The 17,500-nt window shown below is 44.4% G+C and overlaps 2 protein-coding genes across 2 annotated transcripts in view; one reads left to right on the top strand and one right to left on the bottom strand.

Moving 5' to 3' along the window:
- Nucleotides 1-16,306, top strand: part of LOC135093370 (mitoguardin-like) — a 63,379-nt gene extending 47,073 nt beyond the window's left edge. The window contains exons 2-8 of the mRNA XM_063992619.1: nt 6,939-7,123; nt 7,675-7,800; nt 9,045-9,142; nt 11,930-12,098; nt 12,461-12,691; nt 13,057-13,227; nt 15,224-16,306. Coding sequence (XP_063848689.1) covers nt 6,941-7,123; nt 7,675-7,800; nt 9,045-9,142; nt 11,930-12,098; nt 12,461-12,691; nt 13,057-13,227; nt 15,224-15,361 — 1,116 coding nt within the window. The 5' untranslated portion in view covers nt 6,939-6,940 and the 3' untranslated portion in view covers nt 15,362-16,306. The remainder of the gene's footprint in view (nt 1-6,938; nt 7,124-7,674; nt 7,801-9,044; nt 9,143-11,929; nt 12,099-12,460; nt 12,692-13,056; nt 13,228-15,223) is intronic.
- Nucleotides 14,931-17,500, bottom strand: part of LOC135093369 (NHS-like protein 3) — a 26,336-nt gene continuing 23,766 nt past the window's right edge. Inside the window, exon 13 of the mRNA XM_063992618.1 lies at nt 14,931-17,500. This exon is cut by the window's right edge and continues 210 nt beyond it. Coding sequence (XP_063848688.1) covers nt 17,435-17,500 — 66 coding nt within the window. The 3' untranslated portion in view covers nt 14,931-17,434.

Here is a 17,500-nt window from a genome sequence, read left to right as displayed (position 1 = left end):
TCTTCCTCTTACCGTAGGCCTCTTCCCTCGTCGTCCCCCATCCCCCTCCAGACTAAGACAGCGCCCCTGATCCCCTAGACGCGGCTTGGACTCCCCGCCGACTGACCACCTTCCCTTTCCCCAAGTAATCCATCATGAAAGTCACCAATCCCCTTGACACTCCACCGGACCTTATAGAAAACGGAACGTCAGGTGTCTGGGCCAAAGAAAACGTGTTGGGATGTATTGTAGACTATGAAAAAATAGTGTAAATGGGTGTTTTATTTATTGTATTTGTTTTCTGTTTATTTTTTTTGGGGGGTGATAGGAGCGGTGGGAATGAGAGCAGATAGGAAAAGTGATCGCCTCCGTTTTCTTTTCTTCTATCCTTCTTGTGTTTTTTTTCTTGTTATTTTTTTTTTCCTCGCTTTTATCACCTGCGGATCAGTGTTTATGGCATCGTGAGGCTTAGAGGTGGCCCAGGGTACACACATACACACACACACACACACACACACGAGACGAAGAATATCTGGGGGTGGTGGTGGTAGTAGTTGTAATAGTAGTAGTACGTGTTGTTGGTTGTGGTGGTGGTAGTGATAGCAGTGTTATTATTATTGTTGTTGTTGTTACTGTATTAGTAGTAGTAGTGGTAGTAGAAGCTCCAGACATTTCAGAACACTCACTATCGTGCTTCATATTTGAGCCAGCCGTCCCTCACAACTCGTCACATTGACTGAGGAAGCGGCCGCTACTGGAAACCATGATGTAACTGGAATCTAATATGACTGAGAGGAAAAAAAAAAAAACTCTATCGGGTATATAACTTCACAGAGAACATTAACCAAAGGAACAGCAGCAGGAAAAGTCCATTACCTACTTATTTTTTTTTTTTATTCATTTCTGGGTTCTTTAGTCATATTGAGTTATATAGTGGTGATGATGAAGTGGAGTAGCTATTGTTATATGATATACGAGTAGTGCAGGTGTTGAGGAGTAGAGGTGATGATGATGTGGTAATGATGCGAAGTACAGTGAGTTGATGTAGTGCTGGTGGTGTTGAAGAATGGAGGTACTGAAGATATGATGTGATGGTGTGGCGGTGATGGTGGTGGTGACGGTGGTGGCGACAATGAGGGATGGAGACTGTGAAGATGAATGATGGAAGTGAAGATATGGATGTCAAGGAGTTGCATATCTCATCAGAAACACAACACATGTACGTTGTTTTGGGGATAAAGTTAGAGAGGCAAGACTGGGGTGGCTTGGGCGTGTGAGGAGGAGAGACGAGGATCACATGGGGAGAAGGATGCTGACGGTAGATATACCCGGCAGGAGAAAGAGAGGAAGGCCTGAAAGAAGGTTTATGGATGCAGTGAAAGAAGACATGTTTGTGGGTGTGACTGAGGAAGGCGCAGAAGACCGAGAGTTGGAGGAGGTTATTCTGCTGTGGCGAAGAACAGGAACAGGAACAAAAAGGAATAAAAAGGAAGAGCAAAGACACACGTATTTCAAGTTTCCATTACGTTATGGTGTAAAAGTGATGAAGAAATCTTATTGTAATGAAGTTGACTTATACTAGTGTTCTGTATGTCACCATTGCATTTGTCATTACTTAAGGGGAGCGTCCATTAAGTATTACTGATATTGTTCTAATGGTAGTAGTAATGGTAGAAGAAACACAGATATATATAAAAAAAAAAAAGTGCTTCCGATGATGGTAATGTTTTAGGAGAGACTCAGATATGTAAAAACAATGCTGCTTTTCTATATTACATAATTTATACCAATATGATATGTTGTGCTGCGCTTTCCTGCAAGACTGTCACATACTACCCTGTGCCTTAAGTCTGCACTATGTCGTTCTGTGTTACAAGATTCTCATTTACCACGTGGAAGTAATACAGTGTTTCAGTTTGCATTACCTTACATTACTTTGTGTTTTACAGAGTGTTGTTACAGCGAATTATCCCTTACCTGGCAGTGTTGTGTTGCGCGATGTCTTGTGTGTTGCGTCGCGGTGTGTTGGGGAAGTAATGGTGCTTTGAGAGAGTGAGTGGTGTTGCAGCTTTCACGCCACTGAGATAAATGCTCGCTCTCTCTCTCTCTCTCTCTCTCTCTCTCTCTCTCTCTCTCTCTCTCTCTCTCTCTCTCTCTCTCTCTCTCTCTCTCTCTCTCTCTCTCTCTCTCTCTCTGCATCCACACCCGCCCCCCTTGGTTCTCGCGGGAGTGATTTGAATGTATTGAAACAGGGAGGCTTTTGTTATCTCTCTCTCTCTCTCTCTCTCTCTCTCTCTCTCTCTCTCTCTCTCTCTCTCTCTCTCTCTCTCTCTCTCTCTCTCTCTCTCTCTCTCTCTCTCTCTTAAGAAAGAAAGAAAGAAGGGTGGAAGGAAAAAGAACAGACGCGAGATGGAGAGATGTGAGAGAGAGAGAGAGAGAGAGAGAGAGAGAGAGAGAGAGAGAGAGAGAGAGAGAGAGAGAGAGAGAGAGAGACAGACAGACAGACAGACAGACAGACAGACAGACAGACAGACAGAAGGTGCAAAGTGAGAGGGGAGGCTTGGAAGCAGAGGAAGGGGAAGAGGGGAGAGGGGCAAGTGATGAAAGAGACTCAGAAGAGAGGCTTGGGAGTGCGAGGAGGCTGAGGGAGAGCGGGGGAGAGCTGGAACAAAGTGGAGAGGGAGAACAGAGATGGAGAAGAGGAGAGGAGTAAGTGTATTTGGGTGTCTGTAGGTGTCAGCTGTGTTCAATGAGGGGAGAGAGAGAGAGAGAGAGAGAGAGAGAGAGAGAGAGAGAGAGAGAGAGAGAGAGAAAAATATAATCTAAGAGTATTACTGAACTAACTAGAGAAGTCTTAAGCGGTCCAGCGGTTCTCTAGTGACACAAGGAACAGCTTTCAGACGGGGGTAGCTAGGAAGGGCACAAGGAAAAGGTGTAATAATTGGCGCCGCTTTGAATGCTGCCTCGTGTGGCTGTGACGTCAGACTGTAGTTGTGTGTATAAACGTGAGATGGTTCCTTGTTTTTTTTCTGTAGTTGGTCATGGAGTTAGTTGGCAAAAGTTGGGAGTGATGGAAAGATTAGTGAAAGTTCTTGTTTAGAGATGTGAAGTGACTCGTTCTTTGTATGATTGGTGATGAAATTAGTTGGAAAAAAAAAAGATGGGGAGTGATGTAAGATTAGTGAAAATGCTACACATCGAAAAAAAAAAAAAAGTAAGTAAAAAAATGTGTGATGGGGAATAATATTAAAGAATAGAATGCATGATATGGAAAAATATTATGGAAGATACGCGCTCAGTGAAAAAAAAATGAAGAAGCTAAGTATAGAATAACAAAAGAAAACAAAAGAAAATGTATAGAACACTGAATGACGTTCTTGTATCCATTGAAATAAATTAGATAACTAAGAAAACAAAACAAAAAAAAAAGAAACAGTGAAAGAAAGAATAAAGAAAAAGAGAATAAGGGGAAACAAACGAAGGTTAACTAACACAAACACACACACAAACACAACCACTCGCCCCCATATCCTAATACACGGTAACTAGAAAGACACACAGACGCACACAAGGAAGAAAAAAAAAACACGAAAAAAGCCTAACAAGTAAAACCAACCCACCTCTAGGACAGACGGACCAAATCAGACGACACAATGAACGAACGGAATCAGTAATCGATGACACAAACCTCGTGGAGACTTCGCTGACCCAACGGAGACCTGCCAGAGAGGCCTAGGGTGATGGCAGACAGACCAGCCGCCCCAGCCAATCAGGGAGCCCCACCTCTCAGCTCCCAGGTCACGTGCAACAATCAGCTCGCTCATAATTTCCTCCTTTGTGTCTTTCAGTCTCCGGGACGAGTCATGTGGGTCTTCCCGAGGCAATTGAATCCTATTTAAGACTCCTACGTAACTAAAGGGAAGGGGAAAACTCTCTCTCTCTCTCTCTCTCTCTCTCTCTCTCTCTCTCTCTCTCTCTCTCTCTCTCTCTCTCTCTCTCTCTCTCTCTCTCTCTCTCAGATCTATTGTATTTTTTCTCTATTCATTACATTTCCCGTTTTCTTTCTCTGATTAAAGGGAGGATTTTTTTTTGTATCTTATCTGGTTTCTCTCCCTTTTTTACCTTGTCGTCGTCGTAGTAGTAGTTGTTATAGTAGTAGTAGTAGTAGTAGTAGTAGTAGTAGTAGTAGTAGTAGTAGTAGTAGTAGTAATAGCATTAGTAGTCGTAGTAGTAGTAGTAGCAGAAGGAGGAGGAGGAGGAGGAGGAGAAGTAGAAGGAGTAGGAATAGGAGAAAAAGAAGAAGTAGAAGGGAGAGGAGGAGAAGGAGTCAGTAACAGCAATACCAGTAGTAGTAGTAGTAGTAGTAGTAGTAGTAGTAGTAGTGATTGTAGTTGTACTCTGTTAATCACCAGCCACTGTGAAGGCATCCTCTTCCTTTTACCCACGCAGGAGGAGCAAGCTTCGCCACAGTACATAAGATACTACACCATAGCAGTAGTAGTAGTAGTAGTAGTAGTAGTAGTAGTAGTAGTAGTAGTAGTAGTAGTAGCAGGCAGTAGTAGAAGCAGTGGCAGCATCACCATCTATAGTTCCGTTGTTGGAGGCAGCAAGAGCAACAGTAATAATACCTGCATCGTCACTATTCACTCGTTCATAATTATCGCGCGCCGCGGCGTCACCTGGGCGGCTGCTGGCTGGCTGCACAGGTGAGCCGAGTGCCGCGGTAATGATGCTGGGGAGAAAAATGCTTTTGTATAAATAAGAAGGGGAAAAAAGTGTATTTGTTCGGAACGGAATAAAAATGCTCGGCCGATCTTTTGTACGGAAGGGTCGCATTTTTTTCATTTATTCATTTTTTTGCGCCAAATGGACCTCATGACTTTTTGGCCATACATTATTAATCTCTCTCTCTCTCTCTCTCTCTCTCTCTCTCTCTCTCTCTCTCTCTCTCTCTCTCTCTCTCTCTCTCTCTCTCTCTCCTCTCTCTCTCTCTCTCTCTCTCTCTCTCTCTCTCTCTCTCTCTCTCTCACACACAACCTGTACTGGTATATTATGTATTTATGCATAAATGTATGTAGTATTTATGAATGTAATAATGATATATAACAAGTAACGCTTTATTCATACTTAAAACACGACCAGTGGCTGAAAATGCAGATTTATAAGTCGCGGAGATATCTAAAAATTGTGAATTATTCTAAAAAAAAAAGATCTTCATGAACATAATTTATTAGGTGCATGAATAAGGTAGAGAGACAAATAGACACAAAGGTAGATAGACAGATAGATAGATAGATAGATAGATAGATAGATAGATAGATAAAGAAATAGGTAGACAGATAGATAGATAAATAGATAGATAGGTAGACAGATAGGCAGACAGACAGACAGATAAGCAGACAGACAGGAAGCCAGATTTATTAGATAGGTAGATAGATAAATAAATAGATAAATAAATAAATAAATAAGCACAAAACACAAAAGTAAACAGACAAATATAGAACAACAACACGAAAAGAACACTCATAAAAAAAAAAGAAAAACTGTCATTTATTCAGTGCATTCTCTAAGTAAGTGCGAGTATCTCCACCTTACCACTACACCTTTCCCCGCGCGGCCTGAAGTGAAAGCTCGCCTCGTAATGTCAAGGACGTTAAGGTGCGGGAGGAGCGGCTGAGGTGGCACTGAAGTCCTCTGTGGTCATTACTGTTTGCCGCCTCACTGAACTTACAGCAGCTTCTCTCGCCACGACACACACACACACACACACACACACACACACACACACACACACACACACACACACACACACACACACACACACACACACACACACACACACACACACACACACGCACACCGCCCACGTTACCTCACATCTCCAGTCCTCGTAATCTTGTCATGATTCTTGGTATTTGAATATAAAGTTGAATAAAATGACATGAAAATTACATGTCTTTACTACCAAGTGAGAAATAACTTCTTTTTTTTTCAGCAAGAATGAAATGTTTTGTCTCTCAACGCAAATACGGAAATTAATGTCTTTGTGTGTATTTTTTTTTTTTTTCACATCGTATGATACAACTTAATAAACGTTCACATGTAAATAAAATAAAATAAACAAATTGATAACTGATTAGTCTGGAAACAGCTTTGTGACAGAGATCGCTTTTTTTTTTTTTTTACTTCTTTCCCTTTGAATGAAGCTATCTGAAACAGCTGCCTGCATTTCTTTTACGTACATGACACAAGATAAGAAGCTCCCCACATAAAAAGAAAAAAAAAAGTATAAATAATTAACAGAAAATAGCTTGGAAACGGCTTTTTTACTCAGTTTGCTTTCTTGACTTCCTCTCCCTTCGGTGTACAAAGACATATGAAAATTCAACAAAAAATTCCCTACCACCAAAAGAAAACACCCAAGAGAAAATAATTATCCTAGTATCCTTCAAAAACACTCAAAAAAAAAAAAAAAAAAAAAACACTTAACCATACAAGCCCACGACTCGCAGACCACCTCAGTACCTAACCTAACCTAACCTAACCTAACCCAAGCTAACCTAACCTAACCTAACCTAAGCTAACCTAACCTAAGTTAACCTAACCTAACCTAACCTAACCTAACTTAAGCTAACCTAATCTAATCTAACCTAAGCTAACCTAACCTAACCTAACCTAAGCTAACCTAACTTAAGCTAACCTAACCTAACCTAACCTAACCTAAGCTAACCTAACCTAACCTAAGCTAACCTAACCTAACCTAACCTAAGCTAACCTAACCTAAGCTAACCTAACCTAACCTAACCTAACCTAACCTAACCTAACCTAAGCTAACCTAACCTAACCTAACCTAACCTAACCTAACCTAACCTAACCTAACCTAACCTAACCTAACCAAAACACTTAAGCATACAAACCCACGACTCGCAGACCACCACAGTATTGTCTTCCCTTCGCAGGCATGGAGGCTCTGGAGACGGCGCTGGGCTACTGGGAGGACGCCCTTGCTGCATACACCTCAGGGCTGACGGGCGGCGTGGCGCTCACCTCCCAGGACGAAGCGGAGTTCACGGCGCTGCTGCAAAGAGTGATTGACGACGCGTACAGCCTGCAGGACCAATGCGAGCACCTCTTCCTGCATCAGGTGTGTGGGGGAGGTTTGTGGGGTGAGTGTGAGTGTGTGTGAGGGATGTGGGGGCTGTGAGTCGCTGATTGTAAGGGAATGGGTCTGGTGGGTGTATCTGAGCCGGGTGTGTGTGTGTGTGTGTGTTTGTGTGTGTGTGTGTACGTACGAGTACATGTGTGGGTATATGAATAAGACAGTTGGTGGATATGTATGTGTAAGGATGGGAGGGTAAAGAGAGAGATAGATAGGCGTGTGTGTGTGTGTGTGTGTGTGTGTGTGTAGATGTGTCAGGCGGTGGATATGTTTGTGTATTTGTATAAGGATGGAATAGTGAGTGGAAGGATAAATGGATATGTGTGTTAAGGTGGGTTGGTGACTGTATAGTATGTGTGTGTGTGTGTGTGTGTGTGCTTTCTACGTATCACCATATTATACACACACACACACACACACACACACACACACACACACACACACACACACACACACACACACACACACACACACACACACACACACACACACACACACACACACACACACTAACAACCTCCCCTTCCCTCCCGCAGCATTCAGTGTTGTTCCGGTCCTCCAGCGTGACGCCCGTGGTCTCCGAGGCGGCATTCGAGCACCTGGAGCGGCGCACCCTCACATCCGCCTCCTCCTACGAGTCCTTCGTCTCTGCCTCTGGGGACGTAAGTACAGGCAGGGTCAGAAATAGACGAACACATTACATTCACTTATACCGTATTTTGTTTTTCTCTCAGCATAACGCATTCTATTCCGCTGTTTTTTTTTTTTTTTTTTTTTTTTCAACGTACCACTTTCACCTACGTTGTTTTGTTTTCTTTGTTTTGTTTTTGTTTGTTTGTTTGTTTGTTTTTCTCAACGTGCCTCATTCACTTTTGTTGCGTTTTCTTTTCCCTCAGTTCGAAAATCTCCTGAGCTGCTTTTTCTCCTTTTTCCAATCATTTTTCTTTTTCTCTCTCTTCCCAGCGGGCACTCACTTCCTCCTCTTATTTTGTGTCTTCCCTCAACTCCAAGTCCTCTGTGTCATCAAGAATCTACTTATATCTTTCTTTCCTCTTCCTCCACGCATTTTTTTCTCTTCTTTGCAAGCACCTACTCACTACCTTCTCTTATTCCCTTTTTGCCTTCAGCTCCCACTCACCTGTTCCTTTATCCCTCTAACCTTTCTTATCTCTCGACTCTGTTCTGATCCTCCCAGCCACGTCGTCTCCTTTGAGCTTCCTTCTCCTTAAAATATCAGGATTCCTTCTCTGTTCTACCTGCGGCTTCTCTCTCTCTCTCTCTCTCTCTCTCTCTCTCTCTCTCTCTCTCTCTCTCTCTCTCTCTCTCTCTCTCTCTCTCTCTCTCTCTCTGCCAGGTAAAGTCGTCTTTTTATACAGGTTAAGCTTGAAAAGTTAGGTTTAAAAAGAGTTGGGAGGAAATTGGCTCTCAGTGCTAGATGACTGACGTGTATGCTCTCGGTTTGTGCAGCATCGCCTTTGTTTTTATATTATATTTTAGCACAGATGGACAAGGTGTATTGTGCAGGATTCCTTCTGTGGTTCACTCAATGCATCCTGTGACGGTATTTTTTTATGTTTATTTATTTGGTTATTTATCTATCTACCGTAGTATTTTTATGTATTATTTATTTGGTTATCTATTTACCAACCGCAATTTTTTTTTTACTTTGTTTACCTACTTTTTTTATTTCTTAACGTGTTCATTATTGCCATTTTCTTCTTCTAGTCTCTTCAAAGATCATGATTACCCTCTATGTGAGCTGACAAAGGCATCTGCTCACCATATCTCCCTCAACCGCAATAAAAAAAAAATACATTATTAAGTCAACAAAAGTGTATCTCTTCCTCCAGCGGTCTCAAACTTCCCCTTCTCCGCATCACCTCACCTTCTCCCTCCCCTCCTTCAGATCGCTGACCTTCGGGACCTTGAAGAGTTCGACGAGGCCCAGTACCCTCTCTACCTGGCGGCCCTCAAGCAGCACGAGGACGGCGGCATCCCCTACAGGTGTGTTCAAGGGGGAGAGGGAGAGGGGGACTGGGAGAGGGATGGAGAGGTAATCACAATATCACCTTTAAATTGGAAAAATTCTTGTAAATATTCACACTTCTGTAATAAATGATGCAAGAAAGGTATTAGTAGTAGTAGTAGTAGTAGTCGTTGTAGTAGTAGTGGTAGTAGTAGTAGTAGTAGTAGTAGTAGTAGTAGTTGTTCTTGTTGTTGTTGTTGTAGTAGTAATACAGAGAGAGAGATAGTAATAGTAGTAGTAATAGTAGTAGATGTTTATTTTTAGAAAGGTGTTTTGTAATTAGTTACTTTTTTTTTTATTCTATTATTTTTCTTTTATTCTTCTGGGTCTTTTTTTTTTTCTTTTTTTTTTTTGCGTGAATTCGTAGCTTTTTATAGTTCCTTTGTTGTGCATCCCTAACACACACACACACACACACACACACACACACACACACACACACACACACACACACACACACACACACACACACACACTAAACCCTACCCAGCTCAAAAAAAAAAGAACCTCTCGTTTTCTTTATTATAAGCAACATTTACTCGCAATCTTCCTCCCTGACTGTCAATTTTTTTTCTGTGCTACATTTCATCATTTATCATTTAACTGCATCTCTTCTTCCCCTTACTTTCTCTGTGCCACAAATGACTGAATAATGAATCTGCACCTGCCCAGTCCCGAACCGAACGTGTAAGTCATGAAGGGAAGGGTTCTTAAGTAGTCATGTTTAGAGGAAGAGTACGATAACACACATAGAGTGCGGTACAACACCCTCACTTCCACCGTACTTTGCGTTTCTCCTCTTAATCTTACGTAAGTTCTCTGATGTGCTAAGAATCCATCAATTTGGTGTTTGTAAGGTGTTAGTGTATCAGAGGCCTTAAGTCTTAGGGGAAATACTAAGCACAGTTGAAGTGAGTCTCAAATTCTTCTCTTACCCTTGAAATTGTAGTTCCAATTACTCATTCTTGTGTATTTGTTGCTTCAAGATTTTTTTTAGTGTAGAGAAGTCAGTTAATAACCTTATCATCTTGGATCTCATGAGTCTCAGTAGCTTTTCAACCTTAAAATCTGCAGTTGCAATCATTCAGTCTTATGTATTTGATGTTTCAAGAATTCTTTACGCTAGAGCAATTAATTAATGACATCACCCACATGGATTTCATTGTTAACATTTAGTAGACATGGAGCCTTGACCCCTTACTGGTTCACTCTTTGTTGGTTCAGTCAGTGGAATAATACTGACTACAGGTTTCATCAAGTTATTCCACTTCTAGGCATGAGTGTACCATCTTCAGGTCACAAGAAAGGTAACGCCAGAATCCATAACTCTGAGACTCTCCCGCTCCTTCCCTTTAAGGCAGAACAGAATACACTTGGTGCAATAATACAAACGATAAGTTTAATTAATTGACTTCTAGCTATGAGTGTACCATCCTCAGGCCACAAGGAAGGTAGCACCAGCATCCATAACCTTAGAACTCTCTTGCTCTTCCTTTTAGATCAGGACAGAATACACTTCGTAGCTTCCATTACCTCCACGACTAGGGCAAACCAGCCTCCCTTATCTGCCACCCCGCAACTTCCCTATCTTATCCTCCCCTTGAGAAGCTACCCTCCCTTATTTCCTGCTCTGCTTCCTCCTTCTATCCTCCCTCATCTTCCCTCCCTATATCCTCCCCTATTACACGCAGGCACATCTATCAAGAGGAAGGAATCCCACTAAGGTTCTCCCTATTCGTATTCTTAAAACGTTGACTCTTCCTGAACATAACAAAAATAGAAAGATGAGCCTCGGTATTTCTCTCGGAGCCGCCCTAAGCTTATCGGAATCTCCTTCTCCGCCTCCCTCCTTCCTTCCCTCGCTCCTTCCCCTCCTATGCCTCCCCAACAACAGGCCGCGAGCTAAGTATCTCCCAGCCTCGAACGAATGTCTTGGGGAATAATCGAAATTTTCTGGTACTTTTTCCTGCGATTGTAAAAAGGTTCACTGATTTGTTGATTTTTACTGTATTTTGGTGAGGTGAGGCAGCTGCGAAAGAGCTTAGTACCTTAATTACGTAGATCTTTGGGTACCTTAACTAGTCTCTTTAATTTTCTGATTTCACTTAACAGACATGCATATCTCACTGCTTGCTTTTGGCAGTCTTCGTAGAGGAGACAAAACTTAGGCATTTCAATTTCCCCTCCTTTTTTTTTTTTTTGTTAAGTGAGGAAGATGCATGACAACAGAATACTTTAAGTGGATGCTGTATCTTCTGATTCAATTAAACTGACATGTGCATCTAACTCCTCATTTTCTACTTTCTCTGTAGAGGTAACAAAACTAAATCATTTTACTTGTACTGCTCCCCTTGCTGTGAAAATCATGAACCGTCCATTGTCTTCCCTTAACTAAGACCAGCGTATCTACCCAGTTTTCCTCTGTATATAGAAGTGACAAAACTAAAGCATCTTTCTTCCCTTCCCCTTACTCGTGCAGTCATGAACTAAACACCGCCCTCCCTTAACTAAAACCATCGTATCTACCCAATTCTTCCTTTCTCAGTAGAGGCGGCAAGACTAAATCATCTCCCTTCCTTCCTTCCTCTTCTTGTAAAATCCTTCCTTACTAAAACCGTGAACTATCCTGCCTCGTATCCTATCCTCGTATCTAGCCACGTGCCTTCCTCTCTCCCTCTATTTTCAGGGCTAACTAAACTAACTCTGCCTCCCTTCTCTTCCTCCCTCACTACAGCAGCGTTTAACTCAGCATTACCTCTCCCCAGGGACGTGCGGGCAGAGCGGGTGCGCGTGGCTAGTGACGTGGAGTACGTGTGTAAGGTTCACTGCATCCGCCTGGCTTGCCATCTGCTCTTCGCGCAACAGGACACCAAGCAGTTCTTCGCGGACGCCGGCAGGCAGATCATTGGTGACCTGCTGGTGCGCGCCGCCAAGGTGAGAGAGAGAGAGAGAGGGAGAGAGAGAGAGAGAGAGAGAGAGAGAGAGAGAGAGAGAGAGAGAGAGAGAGAGAGAGAGAGAGAGAGTTGTTGCTTTAGTATTTATTATCTTGAAGGCATTGTATTCTTAGGATCTACGTGTGTGTGTGTGTGTGTGTGTGTTTACCGAGCAACCATCACTTAACCTTACCCCCTCCCCCTCCCACACACACACACACACACACACACACACACACACACACACACACACACACACACACACACACACACACACACACACACACACACACACACACACACACACACACACAAACAACCCACCACCCACGTAACCCTCTTCCCCCTACTCCTCTTCCCCAGGACCCCAAGGACGCCCTCCAAGCCTACGACGACATGCTGGACTTCCTGACGGAGTGTGACTGGGGCGAGGTGGAGTCGGAACTGCAGGGGCGCGGCGTGAAGGCCATTACTTTCTACGACGTGGTGCTCGACTTTATCCTGATGGACGCCTTTGAGGATCTGGAGAACCCGCCCTCTTCCGTCACCGCCGTGGTGCAGAACCGCTGGCTGTCCAACGGCTTCAAGGAGTCCGTGAGTGGGGGTGGAGATGGGAGGGGATGAGTGAGGGGGGAGAGAGCAATAGAGGTTGGGGTAAGAGAGAGGGTAGGAAGGAGAGGAAACGGAGAGAGAGAGAGAGAGAGAGAGAGAGAGAGAGAGAGAGAGAGAGAGAGAGAGAGAGAGAGAGAGAGAGAGTGTGTGTGTGTGTGTGTGTATGGAAATGTCTGCAATTATGGATTATGAAAAAAATGCTATTTTTTACACTGAACAATTATATTGAGCACCTTTATATACTGTAGGTAGTTTTTTTTACTCTAGTTTCTCTCACTAGGCAATGTAGAATACTATACGGCTGCTGCGCCCTAGTAACTCCTAACATGCTCTTGTCCCCACCCCAGGCCCTGTCCACCGCCGTCTGGAGCGTGCTGCGAGCCAAGCGGCGGATGCTCAAATACCACGACGGGTTCATCGCGCACTTCTACGACGTATCCGAGCACCTCTCCCCCGTGCTGGCCTGGGGCTTCCTGGGGCCTGACGAGAACATGCGGGAGCTGTGCACGTTCTTCAAGGTGAGAGGGGCCTCTGTAACTCACCTTCGCTCGTCTCCTGGTCACTCAGTTAGTCGTTCCCTTACTGAAAGAACTTAGAACTCATAGCGACTGATCTCTGAGTAGAACTAAGACCACATACACACCACGCACCGGCACAGCGAGGTCACAGCCACTCAGCTTACACACCATGCCTTTGTGTCTGGGTGAGGAGGTAGACATTCACTCATCACCATATAGAAATTGATGCAGACATTATTTTTTATGAGTAGATAAGGAGTTATTAAAGAATCCTTAGAAAAATAATGGGTCTACAGCTCAGGCCCAAGTACTGTTAGTTCTTCACCCACCCCCCCCCCCGCCCCCCAAAAAAAAGCCATCATTGCTGAGATTAGAGTGTTGAGAGGGATGTGTACTCTTCAAGGTGAGGGTTAAGTGTAATTCCTTGTGACGGGATGAGGGACGTGTGTACCTTTTTGTTGAGGGAGGAAGGGTGTGTACTGCATTCAGGTGGGGAGAAATAAGGCATTCATTCTTCAAGGCAATCAGTGTAATGTGTTCAAGATGAGTGAGGACGTGAGGTGAATACTTGCTTTCAAAGTTCAAGGCAAGGATTGTGTAATTTTTCCTTCTTTTTATTAGTTTATATTCTGTTGAAGGTAATCAGTAATAGAATATAATAGAAAACCTGACTTTGTTTCTAGTAAAAAAAAAAAAAATAGATATATAAATGAATGTGAGGGAATATGTATTTTTGTTAATGTTAATCTATTCTGCTCAAAATAATCAGTAAAGGAATGTAGTAGAAAAAGAACTCCAACCTAACTTAAATTGTAGTTAAAAAGAAATAGATACATGAATGCACAATAAAAGTGAAAGTGGCAGGGAAGGGAGACAGGTGAGAGTACCCAGGTGCGTCACGTCACATTTCAATACATAGCAGTCATGGCTCAAATATTTTTCGTGGTACAAACGTTTTTTTATTAATCCAATAGCATTTGAAGGCCATTACGTGCGCCATATGCCAGTAATTAATATCCACCAGTGTATCGTGCACCCCGCCTTTAGTACCGCCGTGTGACAAGAAGGATCTATCGTCATGATGAATAAGTCTCCTCCCTCTTGAATTGATCAGGAGCGGAAACAAGTAGCGTTGCTATATAAAATTAAAATACTGCCAATACTGTTCCCTCGTCACTACTGAGGGATATTTGTCACCAGCTCCCCGTGTTGTAACTCTCCGGAGCCTCCCCTGCTGGCCGCTATAACTCGCAGGGGGAAGGGCAACTAATGAATCTGTGCTGTTAGTTATTGCTGTGGTACTCATTCACTCTTGTCATGTACTTTCCATTGCCATAACACACTGGTGAGCGAGGCGCTGCTGTGCTGCACGCGGCTGTTTTGGATCATGGTAGTTAGGGCCTGTCATGCGAAGTCCATAAAAGAGAGGAGTTAGAACGATGATACACGTGACGGAAACGATAATGGTAGTGGTATTGGTATTTTGTGTTGCAGTAACAGTAGTTTTAGTAGTGTACCTCATTTGATTCACACTGGTCAATAGACAAAGCTGCCACATTCATTGCTATAAAATTACCGCCACTGCTGCCTGTCGCCGCAGCAGCAGTAGGAGGGAATCACTGTGCTGGGAGGGGCGAGCAGGCAACGTGCCTCAAATGGCCGGTACGTCCCTTGCAGGTTCCACACAGTTAAAAGCAAATATCATCGTCAACAACTTTACTACACTGAATTATTTACATTTCGTCAACAAATGCTTAATGGACCTTATTATCTAATGTCACTCAGCCAAGCGTAGTGATCTATGGCTTGGTCTGGACTGTTCACTTGCTCTGCATCACAACATTCCACCTTCACATCATCAGTAATACGACCAAACACTACCTTCACTACATTCACATATATCCGAGATACATTCAGTTTACTGTCATCACACACATACGTACACACACGCATATCAAGGCACCCTCTGTTCCCTGACTGACCCTTACGCCCCCAGGACCAGATCGTGGGCCTGCTGCAGGACCTGTTCAGCTTCAGCAGCGTGCGCTACACCACGGTGGAGGAGTTGGCGGTGGACGTGATGAACCTCACCAGGGAACGCTTTCAAGTCATCAACCAAAAACTGGCCTTGTAGTCCCTCCCGCCGCAGGAGCCGCGAAGCAGCGCCGCCGACCAGCCACAAGTCAGGTTGTACGAGTATGAATGTAGTATGTATATGTATGTATGTATATACCTGCTCGCCCTCAGGCCCACGGCATCTCAATGATACTCTCCTGTATTAAGATGGAAGCTAAACAGGCACTTCATCTGACTTTCTGCTGTGCCCTGCTGTGCACACTCAGCGTCCTGCCTCGACGGCCTCCTCGCTCACCCTCACGTGCCCAACAATGTACAACACACGCCATGTAGTCGTGGGTCGAGGCGGGACGCTGCATGATTTTCAGATAACCTGATGTGTCCAGAACAATAAGTGTTTCCCCCTATGAATATTTATAACATAAAACCTCTATAGGTTGTTGTTGGTAGTGCCTGCTTGTTACTAAAAATGAAATGTTATCAAGAGTTTCTGTGTACAGTTTAAGGCGTTGAAGTTTTATAGAAATATTATTATTCTGGCACAAACATTTTGTCATTATGACTAGTAGTGTTGAGAAATGTAAGGATGGTGATCACGTTATCGCTGACAATAATCAATAAGTCCTAGAGTGTGGCAGCGTGGCTGTGTGGCAGCGTGGCATCTTGTGCCAGGAGGAAGAGTGAGGCAGACGCCCTCACCTAATCTCTCCAGTGTAATTGTGGTGCAGCAAATGCCACAGCGAGCAGGGCGGCGGTGCAGCGATGCGGCGTGAACACAGTATTACCTGCTGTCCCTGGAGCTGTGTCGCGGCGAGGAGGAAGGGTCACTTTAGCATTCCGCTCTGTTCAGTGTGCGGCCTTTGTAAGTGTGGGTTGTGGCGGGCTGAGGGAGGGGAGGGAGCGCCTCCCCACGGAGCCTTGCAAGTCCTCGGATGAAATATTCCAGAAGTTATATGTAGTTTATTTACTGTGAATTAATATGAATATACATGTACAGTATTGATGAGTGTTTCACTGCCTTTCTCCTTTGTCTCGCCAATACTGCTCTTGACGAACCGTTGACACAAAACACTAAGTTGCTGTGCGGTTTCCGAGACGTGACGGATCTCGTTGCGTCTACTGCGGGACGAGTGCTGCTGTGAAGAGCTCAGAGGCGGCACGCCCCTCCCTGCGTGGCGAGAGGAAGCTGTGAGGGGCGAGCCGCGCCCTCCGAGGCGGAGATTATCTCTTCATGGCGAGGCGTCGCCACTGCTTACTGCTGCCAGCGTGGCGGGATGCAGCGCCTCTCCCTCAGTGACAGCGAGGGGCTTGTATCTCCTCTCACCTTTATGTTCAGTAACCCATTCACTTTTCTGAGTTTTCGTGGAAATATCCAGTAAATATACAGCAGAGTATGGAAAATCATTAAGTTATTTATTAGTATTTGCAAAGCAAGAGTGGTGTCCGATTAGTTAGCGTGCTCTTATTTATTTTACGCTTTATTTTACTCTTTCATCAAATAAAAACAATCAACCCAAGAAAAAACGTGAATACACACAAACACACATACACACACACGTGTGTCAGGTGAGTCCAGTCGGCGACGAGTCGCGCCACGCCAGGCTGGGGGGTCGGCGCGGGCTGCTCTGCTGCAGCACGAGGTAGCGGTGGCGGGACACGCATGTCTGAATTAGGTTTGTGACTCTTGGAGAATTGGACTTTGTCAGGAGGAACGTGAACCTCATGGTGGTGAGAGGCAAGGCTGTCACTCATGTGCGGCCCGGGGAGGAGGCCGAGGTGGGAGCCAAGCTTCTGGGTCTTGCAACTCTTTCTCTCACTGGAGAATTGTAGACATGCACGACAGAACATACCCACAAGCGTATCTGCGTGACGACTGGACTGCGCGAGTCAGGTTCGAACCACCGAAGTGAAGATGAAGGGGAAACAAGGTACTTCGAGTGTCGTTCGGCGAGGTTCGAGCACTGCTGGTAAGTATGACCCAGTCACTGATGGCCACAAACATTACGGAGACTTGGTGGTGAAAATTTCAGTCAAGTACAAGAGACCCTGCTCCTCTCCTGTCCCGCGCGTCACGGGCCACAACCAGAGCAGCTGCCGCCGTCCCCACAGTCTAGACGTGGCTGGCGCCCCCCTACAGCTCGAAGCGCCGCGGAGGAGGGTAGATGGTGGTCAGCTGGACGTCACTGGGCATAGTGTG

The sequence above is a fragment of the Scylla paramamosain genome, chromosome 42, assembly GCF_035594125.1.
Source record: "Scylla paramamosain isolate STU-SP2022 chromosome 42, ASM3559412v1, whole genome shotgun sequence".
Classification (NCBI taxonomy): Eukaryota; Metazoa; Arthropoda; class Malacostraca; order Decapoda; family Portunidae; genus Scylla; species Scylla paramamosain.
The sequence above is the reverse complement of the archived record's forward strand: the minus strand, read 5'-3'. Positions and strand labels throughout refer to the sequence as shown.